General features: G+C 59.9%; 2 protein-coding genes across 9 annotated transcripts; both read left to right on the top strand.

The window, feature by feature from the left end:
- Window positions 1–99: 99 nt before the first annotated feature.
- CGN (cingulin) lies at window positions 100–13,077 on the top strand. Of its 4 annotated transcripts, none has more exons than XM_052665047.1 (21): window positions 100–192; window positions 4,553–5,410; window positions 5,526–5,626; window positions 5,860–5,929; window positions 6,000–6,095; window positions 6,168–6,298; window positions 6,486–6,585; window positions 6,657–6,869; window positions 7,275–7,423; window positions 7,503–7,644; window positions 7,715–7,915; window positions 8,137–8,322; window positions 8,599–8,856; window positions 9,350–9,520; window positions 9,611–9,772; window positions 10,411–10,500; window positions 11,507–11,590; window positions 11,932–12,050; window positions 12,131–12,239; window positions 12,359–12,522; window positions 12,672–13,077. In XM_052665047.1, exons 1-21 carry the CDS (start codon window positions 115–117, stop codon window positions 12,811–12,813), a joined length of 3,624 nt encoding a protein of 1,207 aa, XP_052521007.1. In that variant the 5' UTR covers window positions 100–114; the 3' UTR covers window positions 12,814–13,077. The 4 variants fall into 4 exon arrangements, with proteins under 4 accessions (XP_052521007.1, XP_052521009.1, XP_052521008.1 ...); XM_052665049.1 differs by having other exon boundaries at window positions 130–192; window positions 4,558–5,410; XM_052665048.1 differs by lacking the exon at window positions 100–192 and adding an exon at window positions 3,792–4,036.
- An 887-nt stretch (window positions 13,078–13,964) lies between these two features.
- On the top strand, window positions 13,965–26,862 carry TUFT1 (tuftelin 1). Of its 5 annotated transcripts, none has more exons than XM_052665069.1 (13): window positions 13,965–14,063; window positions 17,368–17,442; window positions 18,343–18,447; window positions 18,680–18,766; window positions 19,967–20,047; window positions 20,564–20,635; window positions 21,494–21,607; window positions 22,562–22,690; window positions 23,466–23,560; window positions 24,076–24,181; window positions 24,538–24,621; window positions 25,218–25,318; window positions 25,727–26,862. In XM_052665069.1, exons 1-13 carry the CDS (start codon window positions 13,992–13,994, stop codon window positions 25,779–25,781), a joined length of 1,176 nt encoding a protein of 391 aa, XP_052521029.1. In that variant the 5' UTR covers window positions 13,965–13,991; the 3' UTR covers window positions 25,782–26,862. The 5 variants fall into 5 exon arrangements, with proteins under 5 accessions (XP_052521029.1, XP_052521028.1, XP_052521032.1 ...); XM_052665068.1 differs by having other exon boundaries at window positions 21,491–21,607; XM_052665070.1 differs by lacking the exon at window positions 13,965–14,063 and adding an exon at window positions 16,862–16,900 and having other exon boundaries at window positions 21,491–21,607.
- The last annotated feature ends 448 nt before the right edge of the window (window positions 26,863–27,310 follow it).

The raw sequence follows: 27,310 nt of genomic DNA, 5'->3' as shown, positions 1-27,310 counted from the left end.
GTTGAGAGTGGCGGAAGTAAGACAGAGTTGAGCTAGACAGAGAGGGCGTGATTATGGGCGTGGTTTGTACGACTTTGCCCCACCTTAAGGCGGGGCCTGGAGCGGAGCGGCCCAATGGGAGCGCAGGGGGCGGTGCGTGGCGGAGGTAACAGGTTGGGGCGGCGGCGGAGGTGTGCGGGGCGGTGCGGAACGGTGAGTGCGGGGCTGGGGGGGGGAAGGGGGTCCTGACCTCACGACGGGGCCCAGAGAGGCCGGGGCATAGGGGTCAGGGTCTGCGGTCTTGTCCTGCTCTGTGGCACAGCATATAAGGTCTGGGGCTGTAGGGGCTGTTGCCCTTAGAGTGTGTCCTGCCCTGCATTGGAGCCTATAGGGTATGGGGCTATAGGGGTCGGGGTCTGTACAGCCTCTTCTGGCCCGTGGCAGAACCCACGGGGGCCAGAGTCATAGGGGCTGTTGTCCTTGGAACATGTCCTGCCCTATGATGGGGTGTTATAGGTTCTGAGTCCAGAGTTACTGGGGTCAGTGCAGCATGTCCTGCCCCATGACAGAACCCAATGGGGCTGGGGGCTGTGAATCCCGTCCTGCTCCATGGTAGAGAATATAGGGCTGGGTTCATAGGGCTGCTGCCCTTGGAGCTTGTCCTGCCCCATGGCGGAGCCCATAGGGCTGCGCCTGCTGGTGTTGTCCTTTCTGGGTGTGCTGTGCCCTGTGGCACTGCCTATAGGGCTGGGCTGCAGGGCTGCCCTTCCTGGGCCATGCCCTTCCCCACGGCAGAGCTTATAGGGATGGAGCCCTGCAGCAGGTCACGCTGGGGCTGCATAGGGGTTGCTTGACACTACAGTCCCCATAGTGTTCCCTTACAGATCCCATAGTGGCTGACTCTGCTGGGAGATGCTCTGCCCCACAGAATTCCCCAAAAGTCCTTGTTCTGGAGTGCGATGTGCTCCACAGCGCATCCTGTAGGATGCCCCCCAGTAAAGGTTCTGCTCTGCTTTGGGTCTTCCTCCTCCATCTGTAGGATCCCTCAGGGACTCCCTTATAGCCCCCTCCCTGCCCCTGTAGGTACTCTGCCCCTTTCATAGGAGATCTGCATTTCCTTACAGACTCTTTGGGTCCCCATGAACCTCTCTACAGGCAGTGCCGTCCCCCTCCCACAGAGCCCCACTGTGATGTTCCCACAGGCACTGCTCTGTAGGGCCCCAGAGCCCCACAGATCCCATTCCTGTCCCTTTCAGGGCTGCTCTGCTCGTAAATTCCATGCGGCCTTTGTGGCTCCGTCCTTATCTCTGCTGATAAGAGCCATGTCCCAGCCCTGCTCCTCCCACCCCAAGCACTTCTGGGACTGTGGGTCCGTTCCCTCCAGACCTTGTTAGGACCGAGATAATTGTTTTGGAGCTGCCCAAGGCTGAGCCCCATCCTGCCTCATCCCACAGTTGTTCCAGGACCTCGCGGCGTCACTGCGGCCGACCCTTCCCGGCTGCGGGCGGCGTAACGCGGCACCTCCTGCATCTTTAATGCTGCCCTACTTCTCCCGGCACTCAGCTTCGGTGGGAGAAAAATGCCAAACGTGTGTGTGGTGGGATGCAATAGCCTGCCCCGATCCGCCCCAGTGCTGCTGGTGCCCATGGAGCCCTAAATACTGCTTGGCGCTGCCTCCATCCCTGCAGTGCGGGGCAGGGCTGCCCAGCTCAGCTGTCCCCGGGGTGACCCGTCCCTGTGCTCCGTGCCCGTTGTTCCAACCCTTTGTTCGGAGCGTGCGGATTGCTCTGGGCTGGGTTTGCTCCCCACCACCCTGACCAGTCAGGCTGGTTTGGAGCGCGGCTTCCAGCTTGGATCCCATAGATAAGGATCCCATAGATAACGATTCCATAGATAGCGGGGCTTCCAGCTTGGATCCCATAGATAAGGATCCTGATCCCTTAGACATGATCCCATTTAAAGTGCTGCTTCCAGGCCTGATCCCATAGATAACAATCCCACAGAAAGCACAGCTTCCAACTTGGATCCCATAGATAAGGGATCAATGCCATAGACAATGTGATTTCCAGCTTAGATCCCATAGATAATGATCCTACAGACAGCACGTTTTCCAGCCCTGCTCCTGTAGGCAGCAATCCCATTCAGAACATGGCTTTCAGCCCTGACTCCGTAGATGTCTATCCCATAGTACCTCCTTTTCTGGCAGTGATCCCATAGAGAGTATGCCTTTTAGTCCCAACCCCATAGACATAGATCTGACCTCTAGGGTTGGCCATTGGGTTGGCTGTTGGGGTGGCTGTTGGGTTTGGCCACTTCTGTGGACCATGGCGTTGACCACTGGGATTGGCCATTGGGGTTGGCCGCACGTGTGGACTGTTGGGGTTTGTCGTGGGGCACTGGGTTGTGACCCACTGGCAGCCATTCATTCCAGGACGGCTTTCCTCAACAACTGTTGGGTTTTAGGGCTGCGTGCCCGCCGCAGCGGGGCAGGGAGTGGGACGGGGCCATCGGTGCCCGGTTGATGATTAACCTGAGGTGACGTCCCTGGGGTGTGGGGCGGACGCGGCCCCGTGACGCGCTCCTGGTTTCGGGTTTCGGATCCTTGCACAGCCCTGGTGTCGGTCTGGTTGCAGGCAGGGCGCTGCCAGCACGCAGAACCGTGCAGACTTTGTACCTATTGAGCAATCGGTGCTGCAGGTGGAGCAGAGCCTGTGGTGCAGAGAGCCTGAAGCGCAGGAAACGGGCAGAAAAAGCGAGATTTTTGTGCTCGGATCCCGCTGTCCCCGTTCCCGTGCCTCGGGCTGGGACATGCGGTGCCGATGGCTTTCCCCTCCCCTCCCGGCGCTGCCCGCCCGTTGCACAACAGCTCTGTGGGCTGCGGTGCCCACAAAGGGCCCTTTGTGCTCCATATCTGCATGAGCAGAGTTGGCTGCCTGCCACACGCGGCCGCAGGGACCCAACGGGCAGAGCTGGGTGCTGTCAGGCTCTGTGGGCAAAGTGCCCCCAGGGACAACAAATGGGGTCCCCCTTTTCGTCACCCTCGTTTGCACTGCGATCCCCTCCTGGGGGCTGTGTGCTGCTGTGGGATCAGCGCTGTGTTCCCGTGTTGGAATGCAGTCTGTTCCCCTTTATCTGAGTGCTGGAGCCCAGCCAGGACGGGGCATTCCCGGGGATTAGTGCTCACCTGCTCCTGGCTCAAGCTGTGGGGCTGGACCCACTGCGTACCCATGGAGGAAAAGAATCCATCCTTACTGCTGCACCCATAGGGTGGCAATGGGGTGGCCATGGGGATAGCATGACTGTGGGGAACCCATAGGATGGCCACAGGGAAATGGTGCCGTGGTTGACCATAGGGACACAGTGTTCATGGGAAAACCATGACTGTGGGGTGGCCATAATTTGACCATAGGGTGACCGCAGGGTGACCATGAGGACATTTGGGATCTGGTGCCGATCTCGTTCCTGTGATGCCATATGGGGACAACAAGCTCATGGCAGTGGCCCACATCCCCATGGCTGCCCTGCTGGGTGCCAGGTGCTGCCACCTCCACCGTCTGCTCAGTGCTGGTTCCCTGCTGCGGCTGAGCTTGGCACCGACCCTCTGCCATGTGTTGGGTTCAGCAAAACCTCAGCGCTGGCACCGTGGGGTCCCTGTGGCCATTTGTCCTCTGCAGTGTGCCCGGAGCTGAGGCTTTGGGGTGGGCACGGGGATGGATGTGGGGGCTGCACTGGGTTGACATCGGGACCGAAAGCTGGAAACGTGAGATTTTGGTGCCGTTCTCCCTTTCTCCCTACGTGCGGGACGTGGTGACCCCGGCTCTGTGCCACCATCCCATGGCCGTGTGCTGAGCGTGCGGTGCCTGCAGTGCCGCTCGCAGTGCAGTTATTTTGGGCAGCGCACAGAGCTGCCGGCCCCGGAGGCAGCGGTGGAGGAGCACAGCGCTGTGGGGCCGGGGCTGCCCGGGGCTCTGCTGTCGCTCTGCATCAGTCCTGCCGGAACTCCCGGCGCTGTGGTGTCCGCGGTTCGGCGGTGACGGAGGTCGAGCGGAGGACGTTGGTGAGTGCCGGGTGTCAGCACTGCACTGGGCTGTGGGGTCGGTCCGGTCCTGTGGGATCGGAGCTGTGTGGGGCTGAGGTGCTGTGTGGGGCTGGCGGCCCACCGGTGCTTTCTGTGAGTGTTCCACTGTTGGCTTGATCTGAGGAAAGGGCTCTGTCTGTGCTGTAATCACAGTGGGATCGGGGGCTGCGCTGTGCATGGGAGCAGTGCCACCGGGTCCACAGCAGATGGGGTCGCATCCCCGCATCTGCACTGCGGGGCCATGTCTGTCTAATGGGGCAGCATCAACCCCATGGGTCTACATCTGCCTTGTGAGACCGTGTGCGCTCTGTGATGCAGTCTCCCTGCTGTGAGTCTTTGTACACACTATGGGGCCATGCCTGTCCCTGTGAGGCTGCATTCCCACTATGGGGCCAGATCTGTCCTATGGGGCCATGTCAGCCATATGGAGCCGCATCCCCCCAGCACTGGGGAGTGCAGACTGTGGGTCCCACTGTGACTCTGCCCTCTCCCCAGAACAGCAGCACCGCACCCAGCATGGAGCGCACGGCGGAGAAGCAGAGCCCGGTGGATTACGGTGTCCAGATCCGCTTCATCAATGACCTCCAGGAGCCCAAGAAGGCCCCGAAGGCGCGCGCCAAGCCGGGCTCCTACGGGGTGGCCGTGCGCGTGCAGGGCATCGCGGGGCAGCCCTTCGTCGTCCTCAACAGCGGTGATAAAGGTGGAGATTCCTTCGGGGTGCAGATCAAAAGCGACGGCTCCTACCCTGCAGGGACCACCAGCCCTCGGCCCCCGGATCCGCCCCCTGAGCCGGACCTCCCTGAGAACCCCTATGTGCGCCCACAGCCTTCCCACAGCGTGTCGGATGAAGAGAACGGTGCTGCCCCCGTGCCCACACGGCACAAACCCCGTAGCAAGATGGGGGCCGAGCTGCGCCGGACGCAGTCCCATAGCAATCTGCTGGCTGCTGCCGATGAGCCCATGGCCACCGGCTCCAGGAGCAGCAGCACGCTGAGCATTGCCCACCCCACACACCACAAAGGCTCCGGGACTGGGGTCGCACCCTCCTCAGACTCGGAGAGCCCAGGGTCGCGGCACGCAGGTGGTGACATCGACACCGAGCCGCTCTCCTCAGTGAATTCGCTCATCAGTAAATTTGATGGCAAAGTGCCGCAGCGCGGCCGTGCGGCGCGGCGATCCCGTGTGGCCCCGGAGGAGAGGAAGCGCTCGCAGAGCCTGGACGCCCGCAGCTCCGTTCCTGATGGCCGCGCTGTGGGTGCCCCATCCCTGTTGCCCACCGGCGCAGGCAGAGGTGGAATGGTGAATCGTGGCACTGAGGAGCGGCCGCAGAGCAAAGCCCAGACAGAGCTGCAGGTACAGGAGGTGTTGGGCGGCGGTGGCGGCGCTCAGTATCCCATGGCCGTGGGGTGGGAGTGGAACTCCAGTGTGGGATTGGTGCCCAGTGCTGAGATCTCCATCCCACTGGCAGCTGAAGTCAACGCCGGATCTGCTGCGGGACCAGCAGGAGGTGGCCCAGCCCAGCAACAGTGAGGACCCCAAAGAGCTCATCTATGGGATCCTGAAGGAGGGGTGAGTGTCTCCAGACCTGGGTGTGGCTGTGCCACGTTGCAGGGCAGCTGGGAATGGCGATGCTGCGTGGTTGGGTGTCAGTGGGTTGGGAACCCAGCAGTTCGTGCCACATGGTTGAGTGCCGAGGATTTGGGGAATGACTGCAGTGAAGTGCTTGGGGTGCCCCCTCCTTCCTTGTGCCCATCCTGCTCCATCCCACACCCAACACGTTCCCTCTGCCATGGTGTCCCCAGGAGCAGGGACAGCGGCACAATGCTGAAGAGGAAGGCTGCACTGGTGCTGGAGAAGCTGCAGGAGGCGGCGGTGAGTGGGTTAAGGGCAGGGTTGAGGTTCTGGGGTGCAGGGGGTGGCACTGAGCCAGCGGTGTCCCCAGGCACCCATCAAGGGGAAGGCGTGCTCCCAGCCCCAGCACCACGCGTTGGCCCAGAGGGTGGAGGAGCTGCAGGAAAGGTTGGACGAGGAGAGCAAGGTGAGGCCACTGGGTGGAGGTGGGTGTCCCTTGGGTAAGGCTGCCATTGTCACCACCATCCCCCCCATGCAGCTCCGCCAGAAGCTGGAGCTGACCAAGGAGCGCAGCACCACGCGGGCGCTGGAGGAGGCACAGGAGGAGAGTGCACGGCTGCGGGCAGCGCTGGAGAAGAGAATGCAGGAGCTGCAGAGGAGCACCAAGGAGTAAGGGCTGCATGGGGTCGTGTTCCTGCAGCACTGTGCTGGGTGGTGGGCCCCCCGCACTGTCCTCATCCAGTGGTGTGGAGCTCATCATCCCCTGAGCTGTGGATGTGGTCTGGATTTCCCTCTCCATGGGGGGTCTGAGGACTCTGCTGTGCGTTGCGGGGTCTCACGGCTGCTGTGCCCACAGGCTAGGGGAGGCGAAGGCAGCACAGACGCGAGCAGAGGAGCAGCTGAAAGCAGTGCGCACAGATATGGGCACGGCGGTGGACGCAGACGCTCTGTACAAGGTATGGCCACGTGCACCGCTCCACAACCATCCTTCACTGTGCCACCAACCACAGCGACCTCTGTGTTCCAGGAGCTGGACGAGACCCGTGAGGAGCTGGAAGAGGCCCTGAGCTCCCGGCAGCGGTTGGAGGAGCATCTGCGGCAGCGGGAACGGGAGCTGACGGCGCTGAAAGGGGCTCTGAAGGAAGAGGTAGCCAACCACGACCGCGAGCTGGAGCGCGTGCGGCTGCAGTGCCACAGCGACATGGAGCAGCTCCGGCGCAGCGTGGAGGACATCTCGCAGGTGAGGGCTCTGTGTTTGGGACCCGAGGCTCTGTGTCCTGCCCCATCTCTCCGTGCTCCATCCTTGGAGGAGCCTAGAGCAATCGGTGTTGCCTGGTGCTGAGGGGCCCCCTGCGTCCTTGGGTCACTTCCTGGGGGGCTGCTTTGTGTGGCGTTAAACCAGACAGAGCCTCAACGTTCCCAGAGCATTCCCTGGGCACAATCTGAGCATCCTCAGGGCAGAGAATGCCTAGGCAGAGCCTGAGCATCCTTGAGAGCATCCCTGGAGAACCCTGGCAGAACATCCCCAGGCAGGGTCTGAGCATCTCCAGAGCATCCTTGGAGCATCACTGGGCAGTGCACCACTGCGCAGGGGCTCAGCATCCCCCACGGACACCCACTCCAAATGTTCCCCCCTGTTCCCCAGAACCGGGCCGACCTGGAGTCGGAGAAGCAGAAAATCGGTGTGGTGGTGCGAAACCTCCAGCGTGAACTGGAGGAGAGTGCCGAGGAGACGGGGCACTGGAGGGAGATGTTCCAGCGGAACAAGGACGAGCTGCGTGCTGCCAAGCAGGAGTGCGTCCCGGCAAATCAGGGCATGCGCTTGGGGCTGAGTGGGTTGCCAGACCCCTCCATCCCATACTCCCATTACCAGACTGCTGCAGGTGAAGATGGAGCGTGAGGAGTTCGAGGAGGAGCTGCGGGAGCTGCGGGAGCGCTTCACGGCCACGCGGGAGGAGGTGGAGAGGGCGCGGAGCAGCGCAGTTGACCCCGGAGAGGTGGAAGCGCTGCGCACGGTGCGTAGCCAAGGGGGGACTGGGTACCGTGTGTGCTCTGTCGGGGTCTCTGAGCCCATCCCATACCCAGGAGCTGCGCCGGGTGCGGGAGGCACAGCTGGAGCTGGCGGAGGAGAAGAAGCAGCAGGAGGAGGTAGTGAGGCAGCGGGAAAAGGAGCTGCAGGCGCTGCGCAGCACTGTGCGGGATGAGGCCCAGAGCCACAGCGGAGCCATGGAGCAGTGCCACCGTGACATGGAACGGCTGCGGGAGGAGAGGGACGAGGCTGTCAGGGTGAGGGGGGGATGGGGATGGTGATGGCATTGGAGTGAAGAGGATGGAGACTGAATGAGACTGGGGTGCGATGGGGAAGGGCTCAGTGCTGCCCAGCCGTGAGCCGAGGAGCAATCTCACCACGCTGCTGCAATGGGGCCTCAATTTCACACCACATCTCCTGGGCTGGACTGGTGGTCGTGGGGCCAGGTGGCCCATCCTGTTGTGTGGCTGCGTTGCAGGTGAAAGTTTCCCTGGAGGGTGAGAGGGAGGCAGCGGAGGCAGCACTACGGAAGCTGCAGGAGCAGCACGAGGAGCTGCAGAGGAAGGTGCAGGGCATGGAGACGCAGCTGAAGGACTATGAGCGCATGGGGGAAAACTGGGAGGGCTCCCAGGCACGGCTCCGTGAGAAGGTCACCAAATTAGAGGTACTGTGGCTGTGGGTCCAGGAAGGACATGGGGTTTGGGGAGATGAGGTCATATTGGGAATGCGAGGACTTGGAGGAATGGAGGTGGCACAGAGGGACAGTGGGAGCACTGGGGGCACTGGGAGGTGTGGGAAATGTTGGGGAACTTTGGGACATCTGGGGGATGTTTGGGGACATGAGATCACAGCAGAAGCAGATGGCACCAGGGGGACACTGTGGATAGTGGGAATCATGGGGAGAGTGCTGTCCCCTGGTGCCATCCTCTCTCCCTCCCAGGCAGAGCGCAGACGCGCAGAAGAGTCGTTGGGTGAAGCTACAGACCGTGAGCAGGAGCTGCTGCGGGCGCAGCGGGCGCTGGAGATGCGTCTGGATGAGGCGCAGAGGGGGATGGCACGGCTGGCACAGGAGCAGCAGGAGCTGAGCGCGTCCCTCCAGGACGAGCAGAGGCAGAAGGAGCAGCTGAAGCGTGCCAAGAGCGAGCTGGAGGAGCAGAAGCGGCTGCTGGACCGCAGCACCGAGAAACTGAACAGAGAGGTGGGGAGCGTCTGCGCCTCCGTGCTCCGTCACCCCTCCATGGGGTGTGGGTACAGGGCAGTGGTCCTCATGGAGATCTTCCATCCCACAACCCACAGCCCCGTCCCACTGGGAGGTCTCAGAGGGTGGTTGTCCTCTTGGATCTCCTCCAAGTGAAGTGTCCCATGTCTCGCTGGTCTCTGAGGTGCCCTGGCCAGGGTAGGGCAGGGTGCAGCACTGCAGGACTCTGCCCCACTCTGTGGATGTGCTCATCCCATTGGTCTGATCCTTCCCCGTTATGCTGGGATGTCCCTGTTTGTGCTCACACTCCCTAAATCCACGCTGTCCCCTTCGGTCTGCATCCAGGGTCACACTGTCCTTTGCTTTGGTGCACTTGCAGTGTCCCAATGCCTCCCAGCTCCCATCCCGTGGGCTCCTGCCAGTGCCATGAGCAGCAGTGTCCCCCCAGCCTCATGCCTTTTTTCCCACCTGTGGTCCCATTGCTCTCGCACAGCTGGAGCAGATGACAGAGGAGTCCAACCGCTCACTGGCTGCACTCAAGGCTCAGCTGGAGGAATGCAAGGAGAAATCCCGCAAGGAGATCACTGATTCCCAAAAACAAGCCAAGGACTGCGGTGCCGAGATGGAGAAGATGCAGTTCAGCGTGGGACGGCTGCAGGACGAGGTACAGCAGGGACTGGTGGCAACAGCCTAACTGTGGCCCAGGTGGCCGTGAGGCTGCTGTCCCCACACCGCATCTCACCTCTGTCCCCAGGTCACCAGGCTGAAGCAGGCGCTGCAGGACAGCCAGGCGGAGCGGGACGGCGCGCTGCTGGAGCGAGATGTGATGCTGCAGCGCCTGCGTGGCCTCGAGGAGGAGGTGGATGCCAAGAGGCGCTCCCAGGACGATCGCTCGCGGCAGCTCAAGGCACTGGAGGTGGGTTGGGGCACCTGGAAAATGGGCTGTTGGCACACAGAGAGTGAGGCTGAGGCACCTGCAATCTGAGGTCACAGGTAACCAAAAATCCAGGGGTGGTGGTGCCCGAAGAGTGGGTTGTTGGATCCAAAATCCTGGGGTTGGGGTAACTAAAAACCAAAGGGGTCATAGTTTCCCAAACACTGGGTCGGGGCACCCAAAATCTGGGGTCTGATTGCCTGAAAATGGGGGTTAGGCACCCAAAATATTGAGTCGAAGTGTCTAAAATGAAGGTTGGGGCACCTGAAAAATCAATGGTGCCCAAAACTTGGGGTCACAGCACCCCAAAACCAGCTCCTGGCACACAAAAGCCAATTTTTGGCACCCCAAAACCAATGGGTCTGTGGTGCCCAAAAAGCATCCAAAAAGGCACCCAAACCCACACCTGCACCTGCTCCCTGCAGTGCTGAGCACTGACAGTGAGGGGCAGAGCGTGCTCAGCCATCCTGCAGCTGCACGGGGCTGCGGTGCCATGGGACTGCACCCGTATTTCCAGCTCTGTGCAATGAAACCCCAATAGTGGTGAAGAGCCCTTCTCCCACCACCCCGCTGCCGTCCCAATGCTGTGGGGCCGGCACTGACCCTCCGTGTGCCCGCAGGAGAAGTCCAAGCGCCTGGAGGAGGAGCTAGAGGAGGAGCGAAGCACGGCCGAGCTGCTGACCGAGCGCGTCAACCGCAGCCGTGACCAGGTGGGGCGGCCAGCGGAAATCCCGTGAGCGTGATGCAAAAACAATGCCCCAAATTATGGGGGGAGGTTGGTGTTTGTGCAGGAAGTTGGAGCTGTCAGCTCCCAATTAACCCAACTGCTCATTAGCTTCAAAGCCGGAGCTGACGCAGGAGCTGTGGCACGGGTGGCGCTGGCGTTGCTGATGGGTTGCGCGAGCTGCGGCCCCATTGCTTGCAGCTCCGTGGGGTACACAGGGGCAATCTAGCCCCCTGGGGCTGGGCTTTGGGGTGGGTTATCCCATTTTTCATCCCCAAAAGAAGCACATCTCAGCAGAGCTTGATGAGTGATGACAGTGACCAAGGCCGTGGCCAAACCTCTCAACACTGCGGTATTGGCTTGGCCGATGGATGGCCTCATCACCTGTAGGGGTCTCCAGGCCCCAGGGGCACCTTGTGGGGGGGGGTTGGGGAGCGGGGTGGGTGATTTGGGTGGGTTTCCTATTTCTCATCCCCAAACTGGACACATCCCAGCGGAGCTTTGCTCCACGTGTCCTCAATTTGTCCAAATTGAGCAATGCAGTGTGTAGGTGGCAGTGAAACTGGAGCTTGGCTCTGAGAGTCACCGTGTGATTTTTTCGGGGCTGTTGACTTATCATTTAGACAATGCTGCACAAAATCCCATTCCCACGACTTCAAAATAGCACCCAAAGCAGTACGGTTGGCTCTGACTGAGCCCTGGAGCACTGGGTTTGATCCATTGGTGCACCAAATCCATTTTGGCCTCAAGCTCGGCTGCACCACGGTGCCCAAAGGTCCCCACTCCCAGTCCAACCAGTTCAACCCTCCAGTGGAGAATTGCAGCCTGCACACCCAGGGGCGGGAGGCGTGGCAGCTGCTTGTTAGGAATAGAAGGAGGACAGCTAATTGGGGAGGGAGCCAGCAGCCGCTCGTTGGGATGTGTGACCAGTGGGAAAGGGTTGGGACCGGCGCTGCTGTGACTGAGGCTGTGGCCAACATCCCCATCCCCAGATTGACCAGCTGCGTGCTGAGCTGCTGCAGGAGCGCTCGAGCCGCCAGGACCTGGAGTGTGACAAGGTCTCGCTGGAGCGCCAGGTGGGCACTGGGGACCGCATCCCTCATCCTTCCATGCCCCGAGTGATGGGAACGCAGTGGTGATGGGCACTGAGCTCCACGCTGCGCCATTACGCTGCGCCCTGGGCACCTCCCCGTGCCCACGTCCCTCTGCGTTGGATGATAATTGCCGCTGTATAACCATCCTCATTGCGGCCACTCCTTGGGAGAGGCTTCTGGGCTGGGATCTCCACCAGCACCGTGCCATCCTCCCCAGAGGCTGGTGTTGACTTGGTGGCTGAGGCTGGGCTTCAGCTGACCCGGTGGCCAAGGCTCACATTGACCTGGTGCTTCCGGTGGCCTCCATGTCCCCTTCTCCCCAGAACAAGGAGCTGAAGAGCCGCCTGGCCAGCTCCGAGGGCATGCAGAAGGCGGGCGGCTCCATCTCACAGCTGGAGGCGCGCCTGGAGGAGCTGCAGGACCGGCTGCAGGCCGAGGAGAGGTAGTGGCCTCGTTGTCCCCACCGCCACCGTGGGCCAGCCGTACCATCAGGTCCTCACTGCATCCCACACCTCCCGGCAGGGAGAAGAGCGTCCTCCACTCCTCCAACCGCAAGCTGGAGCGCAAGGTGAAGGAGCTGACCATCCAGATCGACGATGAGCGGCAGCACGTCAACGACCAGAAGGACCAGGTGGGCGGTGGGCACGCGGCCACCTCTGGCCATGGGTTGGTGGCCCTGTTGTCGCACCAGCATGTGGCGGTGGCCCCACACCCGGGGGTTTGTGGCAATCAATGGCCACGTCCCCACAGCTGAGCCTGCGTGTGAAGGCGCTGAAGCGGCAGGTGGACGAAGCCGAGGAGGAGATCGAGCGGCTGGAGGCTGCCCGCAAGAAGGCGCAGCGTGAGCTGGAGGAGCAGCAGGAGCTCAACGAGCAGCTGCAGGGTCGCATCAAGGCACTGGAGAAGGAGGCCTGGTAGGGAGAGAGGCTGCCTCCCAGCCTCGCCATGCTCCATTGCCCCATGGATGGGCCCCGTGCCCTGGCCGTGCCCCACAGCCCCACTGAGGCTTGGCCCCCAGCTCATCCCTCCGTGCTCCACGCTCAGCCCCCTCCTCCTTCCCCAGGCGCAGAGCTGCCCGCGCGGCCGCCGACTCCTCGCTGCAGGACGACGCGCTGAGTTCCGATGAGGACCTGGATGGCGCCTACGGGCCCTCCTCCATCGCCTCGCTTCTCAACGAGGCCAACCTGCAGACCAGCTCCTGCTGAGCCCCACGGAGCCCCCAGGGCTGCGGGAACTGCTCAGAGACCTCCGCCCCACTGGCGTCAGCTGTCGGCCCTCTTCTCCTGCGTGGCTTTTTGCCCTTGGGGGACCCAGGGTTGGTGGCTGTGAGGATGGAGTCTGTGGTCCCCAGAGAATGCCACCACCCCTCAGCTCCAATTTATTTTTGTATGCAATCATCTCCCTCGTTCCTCGCCGCTCTTTTCCCTCTCAAAGTGCTGTTTTCAATAAAATGGACCATGCCAACACCAGCAGAGCCCATGGCGGCAATGCAGGACTGGGGTGCAGGGTGGGGGCATGCAGCTCCCTCCTGCCAGGCTAGGTCCTGCTCCAAGATGCATCCTCATTATCACTAATTAACGAGAATGGGAGCTGTGCCAGGTGCTAATTAGCACCATTGTGTTGATTGGCAGTGGTTACCACAGTTCCCCTCCATGGCCTCCAGCAGGCCGCACTGCCTCTGTCCCAGTGCCACCTCTGTCCCCGCTGCCTCAGTTTCCTCACCTGAACTCAGTGTGGTGGCAGTGGGGCCAGGGGGACCCCATCCTGTCCCTGTGCCACATTTCGGACCCCGCACCCAACCCAGCACCCACTGCAGCACAACCAGGCTGGCTCTTCCCAGCAGCACGGCGCTGCACCGTGCAGTGGAGCCGTTTGGCTCCTGGCGTTGTTCCTTATACCACGGGAGGCTCCGGGTGGGACCCCGCGCCCCACTGCTGGATGGGGCTCAGTGAGCTGACAGCACTGCCGAGTGGCAATGAGTGCCTGCACACCAGGGTCATCGGTGGGGATGAGTGGGGCACAACCTGCCCTGGCACGGCTCGGCACAGGACGCTGCAGCTTGGCTCTGCTTTGGCACCAGTTCGGCACAGCTTTGTACCCAGCGCCCCCAACGCAGCCCAATGGCCCCGTGGGTGTGGCCAAGGAGGAGGGGGCGTGGTTTGAACGCAGATTTAGCGTAGATTGGGTCGTGGCTTGGAAGAGGTGTGGCAAGTGAGGGGGCGCGGTCAGGATGAAGGGGCGTGGCCTCATCACGGATACGGAGTGCTTTTGGGGAAGGGGCGTGGTTCGGTGTGGGCGTGGCCTCCGAGCAGAGGGGGCGTGGTCAGGAGGGGGTGTGGCCGTATATAGGGGCGGTGTGCGGCGCGGGGCCGCAGTCGGGGCCATGAACGGGGCCATGAACGGGATGCGGGGCTGGTGCGCAGTGCTGGACGTGCGGCCCCACGGAGAGAGCCCGGTGAGCGGGGACCTTCCCGGGGCAGCCCCTCAGTCCTCCCCTTGACTTTGGGGCTCCCCACGACGCTGGGGAGTGGTGGTGGGGTCAGGGGGTCGTGGGACACAGTAGGGCGGTGGGATGGGATAAGGCAGTAGGATGGGGAGGTGGGATGGGATTGAATTTTGGGATGACGTTTCAGGGTGGATGAGGCTTTGGGATGTCCAGGTTTGTCCCCATGGCTGTGGGGCAGTGGAACCTGGCCTGGGTGGGCTGGGAGCTGCTCTGCATCTCTTCCCTCTATCCCCTTTCCTTCATTCCTACTTCCATGGTTCTCTTTCCCATATTCCCATTCCTGTATCCCTGTGTCCCTAAAGCGCTCCTAAAGAGGCTGAGTGGATGGGGACAGAGGAGCAGCTCCTGAGCTGCGCAATTCCACTGGCACCCCATTGGATCTATGGGGTCCTGGGGACCCCATAGCCCTCCCCATTGGTCATCGGTGCTGAATTCTTTAAGCTCGTGGCCGTGTGCTCCCGTCGAGAGGCCCCGTTCCCGGCTCGTGTTTTGGGATTACTCATTGCTTACAGAACCACCCGTGTTTTCCCTCCCCTATCGCTCACTTTTCCTCATTGCAGGCAGTTGCGGAAGGGCTCCGGGTGGGGCTGGCAGTGACCCAACACCGCAGCTCCATCCCAGCACGGGGTGAAGCTCTGGTGTGGGGCCGACGGGCGCCGCTCACCCCACGGCTTTCTGTCAGTTTTTGGGGCACTGCGGCGTCCCCGTGCCCGGCCCCACTGGGTGAGTCAGCCCCAATTCCCGCAGCCTCCTCCCGGCCTTATAAGGAGCGGCGGCGGCGGCGTTGGGCTCTTTTGGTTAATGGGTTATTAGGGTGATAAGTGCCTGTGTCACGCCGGGCATCTCTGGAGCTCGTTGCTAATTAGTGCCGGTGATGGCCCCTAGGTCAGGTCTGGCCTGTTCCTGCTGAGCCTTGGGATGGGACTCACGGTGTTCATCGGCCCCGTGGTGTTGTGTTGAATTTGGGGATGAGAAAAGTGCCAAAAGGTTAAAAATGGTCTTCTGGAGAGTTGGCCTCATCAGGATCACTTGACTTCATCTATAGGGAAATTGCTTCTTGCATGGAACGACCTCTTCTAGGGGGTCTCCTCTTTTGTGGTGTTTGGTCCAAACAAGAGGTGTGGATTTATGGAGAGCTTTGGGTCCCGGTGGATCTGCGTGGCCAGCATCAGACAACCGCGGTGCAAAGGGGGGAGCGGGCGCCGTATGGGGTTTGGGTTCTGTCCAAGCATGAGTTGAGCATGAGGTGCCCCATTACCACTCTTCCTCCTGTGGGAAATGCCCAAATCTGCTGCCCTCCTGTTCTGGGGTTCTGTGCTGGAGCCAGCATGGGGCATCCCTGCAGCACTGTGCTTCCTACTGGAGCCCAAGCCAAGGCGATGGTAACCCCCACTGCCACAGGGATTGATCACAAACCGAGGCATCATGGGGACGGCGGTGAGTGCGGAGCCCCAGGATCCTGGTGTGGGAGCACGGCGGAGCTCAGGGACCAGAGCTCAGCAGCACCTCCAGTGTGCATTGTGACATCCAACATCCCCTTACAGAGGAGTTTGTGCTTCGCAGCCCCTCAGGGGCGTCCCCAGAAGCTGCCGCAGTGCCGCACACTGCGGTGCAGTAGGGAAGGAGCAGTGCAGGCAGAGATTGGCTGCGCTGGAGCGCTTACAATGCTGCAGAGAAGGTTCCTCCCAGAGCAGCCCTACAACTCCCAGCCAATACTCCATCTGTGGCACACAGCACTGGGACTGCAGGGCCTGCCCGTGGCTCCTCGCTGCGACCCATCTGCGTCACCCCAGTGCTGGATCCATCCGGAATTGGGTTCTATCGTGACAGAAGCACCCTCATGCTGACGGCTGCGTCACTCTGAAGGCGGTGATGGAAATCGGCGTTGTGCTCCTTGCTTATCGCGGCGCATCTTCCCCGGGAGCGGGATTCCCTTGGAGCGTTGGCAGCGCCGCACCCTCGCGTGGGCTTATGGGGCCAGGGACGGCGTGGGATCCTCCGGTTGTAAACAACGCTGCCAGTGGGGCCACGTGGGGCGGCTACCGGAATCGCTTCGCTCGGATAGTTCCGTGATTCCGTGATCTCTGAGGTCACTTCCAACCAACCGCTCTGACCCCACTGCTCTTTAGTCTGCAGGATCCCTTCCGACCCAGCCGTTCTATGATTTCATGATTCTGTGAGCTACGGGGTCCCTTCCAACCCAACCGTGCTGTGACCCCTTGACTCCGTGATTCCTGTTTGCTTCCTATGTCCATGGAGAGATGCGGGACGTTCTGCATGCAGGTGCTGCTGTGAGCCGCTTCCCTGCCCTATAAAACCATGGGCGCTCCTCTGACCTCACCAAATGAATGCTGTGGGTGCTGTGGCTGCTGTGTGAGCTGCACATCCAACTTGGCATTTTTTCCAACCGCTTCGACCTTCTTGTCTCTTCCATAGGAAAACCTTCCCTGGAGAAGGGGTTGTGGGGTTAAGCAGTCAGTGCTTTGTGCAGGGTAGAATGAAGGGGTCCCTGCAGGAGGAACCTCCTCTCCCAGCAGCCCAGGCAAAGCAAGAGCAGCGTACACACAGTATTTTGGAAACAAACCCACGGCTTGTCGAGACTTGGGCGGTGCAGAGCGCTTGGAAGCGGAGCGGCACAATCCTTTGGCGCTGCTCCGAGGGTGACGTGGCCAGGCGTGGTGTGGGGCAGGCACCGATGGGGCTGGGTGTGGGGTGCTGAGCAGCCCCAGAGCACTGCGATCTGCTGTGGGGTTGCCGGGAGCATGAGTGGCCCTGGAGTTGGTGAGGTCAGTGTGGGATGGGTTTTGGGGGCCAAAATGGGGCGGTTTGGGTGTCGTGCGCTGCTTTACGGTGTTCTGTGTCCTCTGTGCTGAATGTCACCGGAGTGCCCACACTGGGAGGCTGTGCTGCTGGGGAGGGTTTGGGCAAGCAGCAGAGCTGCTGATGGCCACGGTCCCTCCCCTCAGCTCCAAGGGGTCAATCTGGCTCTGGCTGTGTGGAGAGGGTAGGGGAGGAGGAGGACCTGAGCTGCTTTGCCACTCTCTGGAAGGGTCCCTGGCACGGTGGCCGCGTTATGAGTCCAGTGGCTCCTCTTTTGCACTTCCTCCTCCTTGGCTCCTCCAAGCTCCAATGGCTGGGTGGGTATCACTGCTGTGCGATAACTCGCTCGGTTGGAGCTGGGTGTTGTTCTGAGGGCTGCAGCTTCCCAACCACTCCGGGTGGCCGTGACCCGAATCCCACCCTCTTGTTCCAGGAGAGTGTGAAGGTGCTGAGGCTGACGCTGCCGAATGAGCTCCCGGGCGAGCGGCGCGAGCAGGCGAAGCAAAAGGTGAGCTCCCATCAGCTCAGGGACACCGCGAGGGGCTGGCGTCCGTGTGACCCAGTGCAGGAGTGCGAGTGGGCGCTCCGAATGGGGCTGTGGGGAGGCGACTGGCCCTCAGGGGATCACAGATCTGTGGTCTGGATTGGAAGGGGCCCTTAAAGGCCATCTGGTCCCCCCCTCTGTAATGAGCAGGGACAACGTCCCCTTGACCCAAACCATTTATTTGGATGTGATTCTGAAGGTGATCTGTAAGGCTTCTTCCATCCCAACCATCCCGCGGTGCAGTGGCTGATCATGATTAAAGTTGTAGAATCATGGAATACTTTCAGTTGGAAGAGACCTTTAAAGGCCATCTGGTCCAACCCCCCCGCGATGAACCCACACCCACAGCTTCGTCAGTGCTCACAGCCCATTAGCCTGACCTTGGGTGTCTCCAGGCACGGCACCACTGCCCACATATCCCTGCAGAACCTGTGCCAGTGCCTCACCGCCCTTCTCGTAAAAACCTTCTTCCTTCTACCCTGCCTAAGTCTCCCTCTTTTACTACAAAACCGCTTCCCCTCGTCCTGTCACACACACACACTGCTGAAGAGTCCATCCCTGTCTCTCTTACAGCCTTTTAGATCCTGAACACTGCCCTCAGCTCTCCCAGAACCTTCCCCTCTCTATGGGCTGCACAGCCCCAGCTCTCAGCCTGTGCTACAGGGGAGGTGTTCCATCCTATAGATCGTTCCATCCTCATTCCAGCTCTGTGTGCTGGAATTGCAGCTCCCAATGCATTCAGCACTTTAGAGTCAGCTCCTTGGCCGTGCTGCTTTGCTGCAGCTCACGGTACTGATTTGCTTAGTGCCAGGCGAGCTGTTCCAGCCAGGCTGGTCCCAGAGCTCTGCTCTTTGTGTCTCACAGCCGGTGGGAAAAGCCTTCGCCATGGTGGCCAACAGATCGAGCAATGGCCACGCGCTGGCATCCGAGCGCATCAAGTCCAACGACGGCGATGAGGAGATCATCAAGGTGGGTTCCCAGTTCTCGGGGCTTTTTCAGCAGTAAGAAAACTGGGGAAAAAAAGGTGGTACTGGAGGCTGATGGGCACCCATTGTTTTCCAAATGCGATGGGGAAAGAGAGTGTTGGAAGAGGAAGGGCAGTTGTCGGCTTCCAACAAAGTGGGGAAAGAGAACGGCGAAGTGGGAGCGTGCAGAGTGCACCGGAGGGGTTGGGGTCGGCACGGACGGTTCTGTCTTTCAGGTCTATCTGAAGGCGAGGGCTGAGGGCAGTGCGAACCATGAGGAGCACGTCAGCCAGCTGAAGAGCGAAGTTCGGCACATCCAGGAGGTATCCCAGACCCCCAGGGGCTCGGGCTGTGTTGCTGCACCGTGCTGTGCCAAGCTGTGCCGCACCGCGCTGGCAAACTGGCTTAACCCTCCAGTTTGTTGACTTGCCCGTACAGGGCAGTCGTCTAATCAAGTGCCATAAATTAATTCAGCCTGACTAATTGCTCTGCTATATGGACTGAATTTGAAGAGAATTGCACGATGACTTTCCCCCAAGGCTGTCCCCTGCGTGCCTGGGTGCGGCGGTGCCTCTCGTTAAAAGGCAGTTTCTTTGGAATGTCTCATCTCCCAAAGTAAACTGGTTGATGAGCTCTGGGCCCATTAACCCTTCCTCTGCTCCTGCTGGGACACGGCTGCTGGGGAGGCAAAGAGCTTGCAAGACATGGAAGTGGTTGCGTGGTGGTTCTGGGCCGCACGACTTAGCTAAAAACTGGGGAAAAGAATTGGGAAAAAAATTGAAGGGGAAAAAAAAAGAAACAAAAAAGGAGAGGGTTAAATTTGGGTTTGCTCTCACATGAATTTCTGTGCTGAATTTCTCTGCTGGCCCCAGGACATCTGTAATCCTGTACATGAAGAGACAAGAATTAGCTCAAGCCGTGAGCCACGATGGTGGCTGCGGGGTTGGGGGGGATGGAGCGGAGAGGATGGGCTGCTTTCTGCCCCACTGTGCCATCCCCAGCCCCGAAACCAGACATACAACCGAGCGGTGTGTGACTGGGAATGGAGCTCAGCACCTCTGGCCCCAAAACCAAGCAGCGCCTTATGGGCGCAGGGCTGAAGCTGCGCTGCTGTGCCATCGGAATGCTTTTCTTGGTGAAGGGCTGGGGCGAAGCTGCGCAGCACTGCCCTGCTCACTTTCTCTGACTAATTTGGGGAGCTGCACATCAAGACTGTGCATGTCGGAGTCCTGCAGGGAGGAACAAGGGTCTTCCCAGCACTTCAAAGGTGTGATCGATGAGTAACGCAGGAAAAATCCTCCCCATTGTTGCTATCTTTTGGGTTTCTTCTGCCCATGAGTGTGAGAAAGCTGCTGGGCAAGGACGGCGCCCTCACAGCAGAGCTCCCGTAGCACGCAGTGTAGGGACGCGAGGGATCGCGGGTCGGTGCTGGGCGTCCTCGCGGCCCCCGCGCCCTTGTTTGGTTTCTTTGGGGTTGAAGAACTCTGTGGTGTGGTTGAGCTAAATCGACTTGCCTTTGCCAGGCTAGAAGTTTTTTGAAGAAGCTGCGGGAAGACTTAAGTAGTAAACTTGAGAGCAGACAAGGAGATAAAGAGCACACACAGGTAACGGGAGCGCGTCTTGGGCGTTGATTGACACGCGCTTAGTGACACAAACAAAAAGATGTCGTCTTTGGGTCCAGAAAGTAACAAAAGGGGCCTTACAGATTACGGTGCTTGTGGCACCCGCTTGGCAACACCCATAGAATCATAGAGCATCCCAAGTTGGACGGGACCACCGAGTCCAACTGTTAGAAATCCAAGTTGAAAGGGACCCATAAGGATCACTGAGTCCAACTCATAGAAACCCCAAGCTGGACAGGAGTCGTAAGGATCATCGAGTCCAGCCCGTGGCTCCACGAAGAACCACCCCAAAATCAGACCCTATGTCTGAGAAGACACCTACAGGTAACATGAGAAACCTGCACGAGTGGGTGAGGAGTCAGGACGTGGGACGCATTGGCACCGTGCGCGCTCTGCATGCTCCTCTGCCAGAATCGGGGCCGGGATTGCTGCGGGGCTGTTGGGGGTGCGTTGCTGTGACGATGATGTGACAGGGCTGGTGCTGCTTGTCCCACGCAGGTGGTGCTGGAGGAGCAGAACGGGAGCTGGCTGCATCCGGAGAGGCTCCGCACTGAGCCCTGGGAGGAGCAGGTAGGTAGAACAGAGGGGACATCAGCTTTGTGTGTAGGAGCACTGGCTTTAGTTTTCTGTCCTCAGGAACAGGTCAGGCCCTTCTGCTTTTTCTCTAGCAAGCTCTTGCAGTAGGGTTTTATCAGTGTCAGGACTGAGTACGGCCCAGAGCAACAAAAGTCATAGAACCATCGGGATTGGAAGGAATTGCTTCCACTATCCCTGCAGCCTCCATGGGGCTCCCCCCAGCAGTTCCCTGTCTGCCTGGAACCGGGCTCGGTGCTCCAGCTGTGCCCTCCCCAGGGCAGAGAGAAGAGAGGAGTACCACCCTGCCCTGCTGGCCCTGCTCTGCACAGCGCACGCCAGGGAACAACTGGCTTTCCTGGCCACCAGGGCACACTGCCGGCTTGTGATCAACTGCTGGCCAGCTGTTGGTCAAACAGGACAACTGGCCATGAGCACACACTGCTGTGACCCGGGGTTGACTGTTAACTCTCCACTGGCCAACTGTTAGCCAACCAGGACACCATTGGTCTTCTTGGACACCAGCATGGCATGCTTCTTGCTCATGGTCAGCAGTTGGCCAACCATAGGTCAACCGTTTGTCAACTGTTGATCAACCAGGACTCCCAGATCCTTCTCTGCAGTGCCCCTTTCCAGCAGCCCCCAGCCTGCACTGATGCTGTGATTTTCCTCCCTGGGTGCAGAATCCTCTTGGTGATCCCCATCAGGTTCCACTCCACCTGGCTCTCTCAGGGGCAGGGCGCGTTGCCTCAAGGACTGGAGGCTGGAGCTGGGTGTGGGAGAGGAGGGTGGGAGCTGAGGGGGCTCCTTGGGCACCTCCTTGATGCTGAGTCTCCCCTGTTAATGTCCCAGCAGGATGAGGATTGTTCAGGAGATGACGTAGAGAAGATGCGGCAGACAGTGAGGAGGCTGTTCACGAGGCTGCAGGAGGCTGAGAAGTGCCATCAGTTGGAGAAGAAGGACCTCGAGGTGAGTGCATCTGACACTTCCCCATTCAGAATGGGATTCTGAGTTGGTTTGGTTTCTTTTTGGAAGCCACAGGCAGCTCTCCCATCAGCCAGCATTGTTCCATCCACGTAGTGCTGTGCCCTGGCTCCTGCCCTCCAGAGTTCAGTGCCACTGCAGCTTCTGTCCCCTTCCCTGGGACGGGTCAGGACACAGAGGCTGTGCCACTGTCACCAAATGGCTGCTGTCACCTCCACATGACAGCTGCCCTCTGCCAAGTTCTGCTGGCACAGCTGCCATGCTGTGTGGCCCCTCAGGTTGTGTTCCTGTGACGTCCCAGCTCCCATCCTGTCCCACAGACCAAACTGGTCCCAGGAGCTCAGGGTCTGCCCTGAAGTTGGTTGAACGGCTCTGGGGGCATGGCCTGGAGCAGCGACCACATCCTCCAGCACAGGGACATCAGTGGTGACACATGTCCTGTCCTCTGTGCAGGAAGCCACGTGTCATAGTGCCACGCAAGGATCTTCTGGGCATTTTTGGTTGGATGTGATGTCGAGGGCTCTCAGCCTGGACAGCAGCATTGGGGATGGGTTTGGGGATCTCCAACAAGGCAAGTTCTCCACTTGCCTTGGAGCCCAATTCCTGCGCTGTGCACAGGGCGCATTTGTCCCTCCGCCACTCCGAGCATTGGTGCTGGCTCTCAGGGTTGGTTCGGAGCAGGATGATGGCCCCGCGCCGCACGTGGCTCAGAACAAACATGTTCCTCATGTTGGAGGTGTGTTTCTTGCAAAAGCATTTAGGCGCTCGCTCCTTTGAAGTGCTTTGAAGCTGAGGAGCTTGGCAAAGAACCTCTCTCAGAAGCATGCCAGGCTGCTTGCTTTCAGCAAAACCCTTCTGCCGAGACCCCAGAGCACAGCAGGGCTCGGAGGCTGTGCTGGGTGGGCGCTGAGGGCTCTCTGTCCCTTTGCCCCTTTGCAGAGGACGGTGTCACGGTACCGGGAGGAGGCAGAGCAGACGAGCTGTGCTCTGCGGAGAGCAGAGAGGAGCGTGGTGGAGAAGGAGCTGCAGGTGGACGAACTGCAGAGGCTGCTGGCAGGGATGGAGAAGGTACCAGTGCTGCAGTCCTGTGTTCTGCCCTGTGCACAGCTTGGCTTCCCTGCTGGGTTTATCCCCAAAGCCCTCATGAGCCAGCTGCTGGGAACGGCTCCATCCGACTGGTCCTGCTTTAGGCTTGCATTCCCCAGGTCTAGAAGATCTGGTTGGTCTGCGCAAAGCCTTCCTGCTGGGTATCCTAGAGATGAGCACACAGTCTAGACAGCTGCCCGGTTCTTCTCGTGGGGGCATTAACACAGCCTGCAGCCTGGGTTGTTAATTATCCAGCTGTGGGCTGCTCATAGTAGCATTAAATTTATAAATCTAACAGTGCAGCACAGCATGAAGCAACGTAAGATTGTGTTCGTGAGCCCAAAAGTGGAGCCGAAGAGCATAGAATTGTAGAATGCATGGGTTGGAAGGGACCGCAGAGCCACGGGAGCACAGAATCACTGGGTCGGAGGGGTCCCTAAAAACCAGCCCCCGTCCCATCGCCACCTGCCTGCGTACAAAGCCGCTCTCCCTCTTACTTATGGGCTCCCTTTAAGCACTGAGCTGCTTTGTGCCTCCCTGCATCCCAGGGTGAAGGAGCGGGACGACTGCCGTCGGTCGCTCCGCGGTGCCTCTCTCTGTCTGTCTGTCCGTCTGTCCCGTGTGTAAGCGCAGGCTTGACGCAAACAACCCGCGGGCGCCGCGGCAGCCTGCGCCGCATCTGCACAGCTCGGGAGGCAGCCAGCATTTGTTGCGACTTGTTTCCCCCGCGCGTAACTCTGCCCCTCGCCCGCTGCAGGAGCACAGGACTTTGCTGCTGAAGATGAAAGACAGCGAAGCAGAGCTGGCACGGCTGAGAAGCGTGGAAGGTGACAAGCTCGCCGAACAGGACCGGTGAGGCTCAGCCTCTGCAAACGCCGCAGCAAGCCCACGCCGCCGGGTCGGGGTGTCAGCGCGCCGGGGCATGACTGCACATTCCTGCGCAGGGCGTGCTCGTCTCCGGCTTGCAAAACAGCTCCCGGGAGCTGACTCATCCCCGAATACCTCCCGCAGCGCGGCCCGGCGCTGCCGGGGACCTCTAGCGGCTGCCGTCCTGCCCTGGGTGCTCGGCTGGATTCGCCCAGGCGGTATCCGTGTGCCGCGGGGGTTAATTGGCAGCGAGTCGTTACTGGCAGGCCTCGTTTGCGGGCTGACTCTTCCTGATGTTCCTGTGTCCCCGCGGTCTGCCGTCGGGAGGCTTTGTGGCTCCTGTTTGGATTGGGTTTGTCTCTGTGTCTGCTCACCTCATCGGGTCAAAGTATTTCAGACCTGCATGGCTGTGGGGGGGGATGGAAGTGGGGTGAAGCGTGGTTGTGCCCTCCTGGAAAGGGCTCTGACGGCGGCTGGATTCTCCCATTGTGTTTTCCCAGGTCGGCCAAGCTGGAGAAGGAGGTGGCGATGCTGCGGGAGAAGATCCACCACCTGGACGACATGCTGAAGAGCCAGCAGCGCAAGGTCCGCCAAATGATCGAGCAGGTGAGCGGATGGGCGCAGCGTGGCTGCGTGGGGCTGAGCGAGGGGACGGCCCAGAGCCCTGTGTCACCGCCTGGAGCAGTGACAAACCCTGCACGGTGGTGGCAGTGGCGCCCCGGGAAGGTAATAAGAGGGCTCTGGAAGAGAAGAGGCTCAAACGGTGCAAACAGAAGCTCCTCACCCAGGGCTGAATTCACAGACTTAATTTGAGGCTTTTCTAATTGTTTTCTATGCAGATTGTGGAGTTAATGCTGTGGGTGTGAGGCTGGCTGAGCCGCCCTCCTTCCTCCGTGCTGCTTAACCCATGCACACATGAAAAGGGTTTTCTTTTTTAAGCCACCATGAACGTTCTCTTGCAGCTCCAGAACTCCAAAACGGTGATTCAGGCCAAAGACGCTGTGATCCAGGAGCTGAAGGAGAAAGTCGCCTACCTGGAGGCTGAGGTGCGTCCCAGCAGGGTCGTTCTGGGGTCTGCTTTGGGGTCGGCGCCCTGCTGGGTGCAGAGAGCTCTGGGAAGGGCAGCAGCAGCACAGCCATCCACTGGCGGTGCCACTTGGTGGTGTCACCTCGATGTCACCAAGTGCTGTGGTGTGGCGGCTCCCAGCGAAGCCAGGGATGCTGTGAGCTCCGGTGGGATCTGAAATAACTTCATCTCGTGCATTTCTCTGGCAGCAGTGCCCAGCTTGCTCACAGAGCTGCACGTATGTCAGAAATCAGAACTGCATTCCAGCCTCTGGGATCGTAGCAAGCGTCAAACTTCTCTCCTTTTTTGGAGAAATGCTGAGCTTGCATCAGCACTTCAGGCATTTTTTTCCCTCCATGGCGATCTGTTTTGCTAATCTTTGTTGGGGCAGTGTTTGAGCAAAAAGGCAGAGAACAACTGAGGACTCCCACATTCCAGGTCGTCCCTGGTTCCTCCGGGCAGCGGTTCCTGTCTAGGGCTGGATTTCCTCCTCCCTGATGCTGGAGCAGCCCCACATTTCCCAGCACAGATCTGTGCCAGCTGCCCTTTGCTCACTGTGGTTCCCATCTCTTGTAGAACCTGGAGATGCACGACCGCATCGAGCACCTGATTGAGAAGCAGGTCAGCCGGGGCGGCCACAGCTCCAGAGCACGTTCCAAGTCAGAGTACGTCAGCAGGTAGGTCTGGGGCTGAGCCCACAGCTCCACATCTCATTTTGGAGCTCTGGGAGGTGGTGCTGGGCGTGGGGCTGCTCCCTCTACCTTCGTGAAGGTGCTGTGTTGTTCTGCTCCTCTTTAGGGCGATGCAGTAAAACAAAGGTTCCCCATAGGGGTGGTTTATGGGAAACGTTCACAGAGCAGTGCTGGGACACCAATCCCACAGCTTTTCTAGAATCATAGAATGACTTGGGATGAAAGGGACATAAAAGGTCATCTCATTCCAACCCTCTGCCACAGTAAGGGTTGCCGTCCACCAGACCAGGCTGCCCAGGATCCCATCCGACCTGTTGAGTGCTTCCAGGGATGGAGCATTCACAACCTTCCTCCCAGTTCCACCCAGCTGAACAAACCCTTTTTCTCTTGCAGCAAAAGACTGATGGGCCCCAAACCGCTGCCTCTCATCCGAGTGGTGGAAACATGAGTTTCGAGGGTTGGAGCGAGATGAAGACTCTCCCCTTGTTCTCCTTGACCAGACTTCCCTGCTTGACTGTTCTCTGGCCTCTGTGCTCCGTCTGCCCTGGAGCTGCTGGCGGAGGGCTGCGTCCCGGAGGACAGACGCAGCCAGGGCGGTGCTGGCAGAGGAAGGAGGGCTGCGAGGTGCCCACGCTGCTGTCCCTTGGGGTCCCACGGATGCCAGCCTGGAGCTGGTGGGGACATTGAGGACGAGGTGCTCCCAGGCTGCAGGGCTGGGCTCACTTCCCTGCTCAGCCTTGGGTTCACTGAGGCTGCTATGTGAGCAGCTTCTGAAGGGTCTCATCAAAGCAAAGCCGCCTCTTCGGACTGTAGCTTGCCAACGTGGACTCGGGGTTTAAATTATTAAAAAATAATAAAAATTCACTTACAAACCAGGAAATCCTCTTGAAACTGGACTCGTTTCTACAATGAAGCCCAATGAGTTGGGAGCCTCCATCTCTATCTCCAGCACATCTGCTGCTCCAAATCTGGCGAGGCTCCTGCGGCCAGAATCGGTGGATCGACAGAATCGACGCAGGCGGTGGATCAGCACAGTCAGCACAGTCTAGAGACTCGATGCCGGATCAACGCGGCCGACGCGGTGGGCGGATCGACGCAGTCGGCGGAGACTCAGTCAACACAACTGGCGCAATTGGCACAGCAGCACAATCAGTGGATCGGCACAGACCTCCTCCCAGTCCCTCTCTCGAGCATACAGAAATCGTGCCCAGTGTTCCTCTCGTGTTTAAACCCAGAGGCGGTTTGGTTTGTACCTATATTTATTTCAATAAATTATTGGTGTCTTCCAAGGATGTGGCGACAGGCATGATTGCTGCTGTCCAGCTCCAGGGGAGCGTTTGAGGACTGCCAGTCCCACGTTTGAACTGGAAAATACCAACCTGCTTCCTCCGGCCGCTCCATCGGTGCGTCATGATGCGGTGCCCGCATTTTGGGTCAGCCCGGAGGAGCTGCTGTGCTGAGCGGGGCGGTGAGGCAGAGTGCTGTATGTACACCTCGCATCTGTCAATACAGAAATTCTCCTGTGTTAATCTGTCCGCCTGTGCTCTGTTAATGGGTGGTGCCAACGGCGCAGACATGGCGGGGTGCGGCACGAGTTCGTGGTTTTCGTGGGATCATGGAGTGGTTTGGAGTGGAAGGGACCTCTAAAGGCCGTCTGCGCCCACCCCCTTCAGTCCGACCTCTTCTGTGGTTCTGAGAATGATCGTTAAGGACCCTTCCAACCCAACCGTGCTGTGGTGCAGTGGCTGATCATTAAGGTTGTAGAATCACAGAATCGTTTGCGTTGGAAGAGACTTTCAAAGGCCATCTGGTCCAACCCCCCTGCGATGAACGGGGACACCCGCAGCTCCGTGAGGAGCTGAGAGCCCCTCGCAGCCTGGAGGAACGGCCGCGCAGCTCCAGGATCGGCGCCGCTGCCCGCAGGACCTGTGCCGGCGCCTCCCCACCCTTCTCATGGAAGCACCCTTCCTTCTACCC

The sequence above is a fragment of the Tympanuchus pallidicinctus genome, unplaced genomic scaffold (genome assembly GCF_026119805.1).
Source record: "Tympanuchus pallidicinctus isolate F22 unplaced genomic scaffold, pur_lepc_1.0 scaffold61, whole genome shotgun sequence".
In the NCBI taxonomy this organism is placed as follows: Eukaryota; Metazoa; Chordata; class Aves; order Galliformes; family Phasianidae; genus Tympanuchus; species Tympanuchus pallidicinctus.
Note: the sequence above shows the minus strand (reverse complement) of the source record. Positions and strands in the feature narration are given on the sequence as shown.

Bases quoted from the DNA above. Each gene is read 5' to 3' on its own strand.
- CGN (XM_052665046.1), top strand. From the start codon at position 4,370: ATGCAGTCTCCCTGCTGTGAGTCTTTGTACACACTATGGGGCCATGCC. The intron at 8,323-8,598 runs GTACTGTGGCTG...TCTCCCTCCCAG, and splicing joins AGAAGGTCACCAAATTAGAG to GCAGAGCGCAGACGCGCAGA. The intron at 9,521-9,610 runs GTACAGCAGGGA...CTCTGTCCCCAG, and splicing joins TGGGACGGCTGCAGGACGAG to GTCACCAGGCTGAAGCAGGC.
- TUFT1 (XM_052665068.1), top strand. From the start codon at position 13,992: ATGAACGGGGCCATGAACGGGATGCGGGGCTGGTGCGCAGTGCTGGAC. The intron at 14,064-17,367 runs GTGAGCGGGGAC...CTCTTGTTCCAG, and splicing joins GGCCCCACGGAGAGAGCCCG to GAGAGTGTGAAGGTGCTGAG. The intron at 17,443-18,342 runs GTGAGCTCCCAT...TGTGTCTCACAG, and splicing joins GCGAGCAGGCGAAGCAAAAG to CCGGTGGGAAAAGCCTTCGC.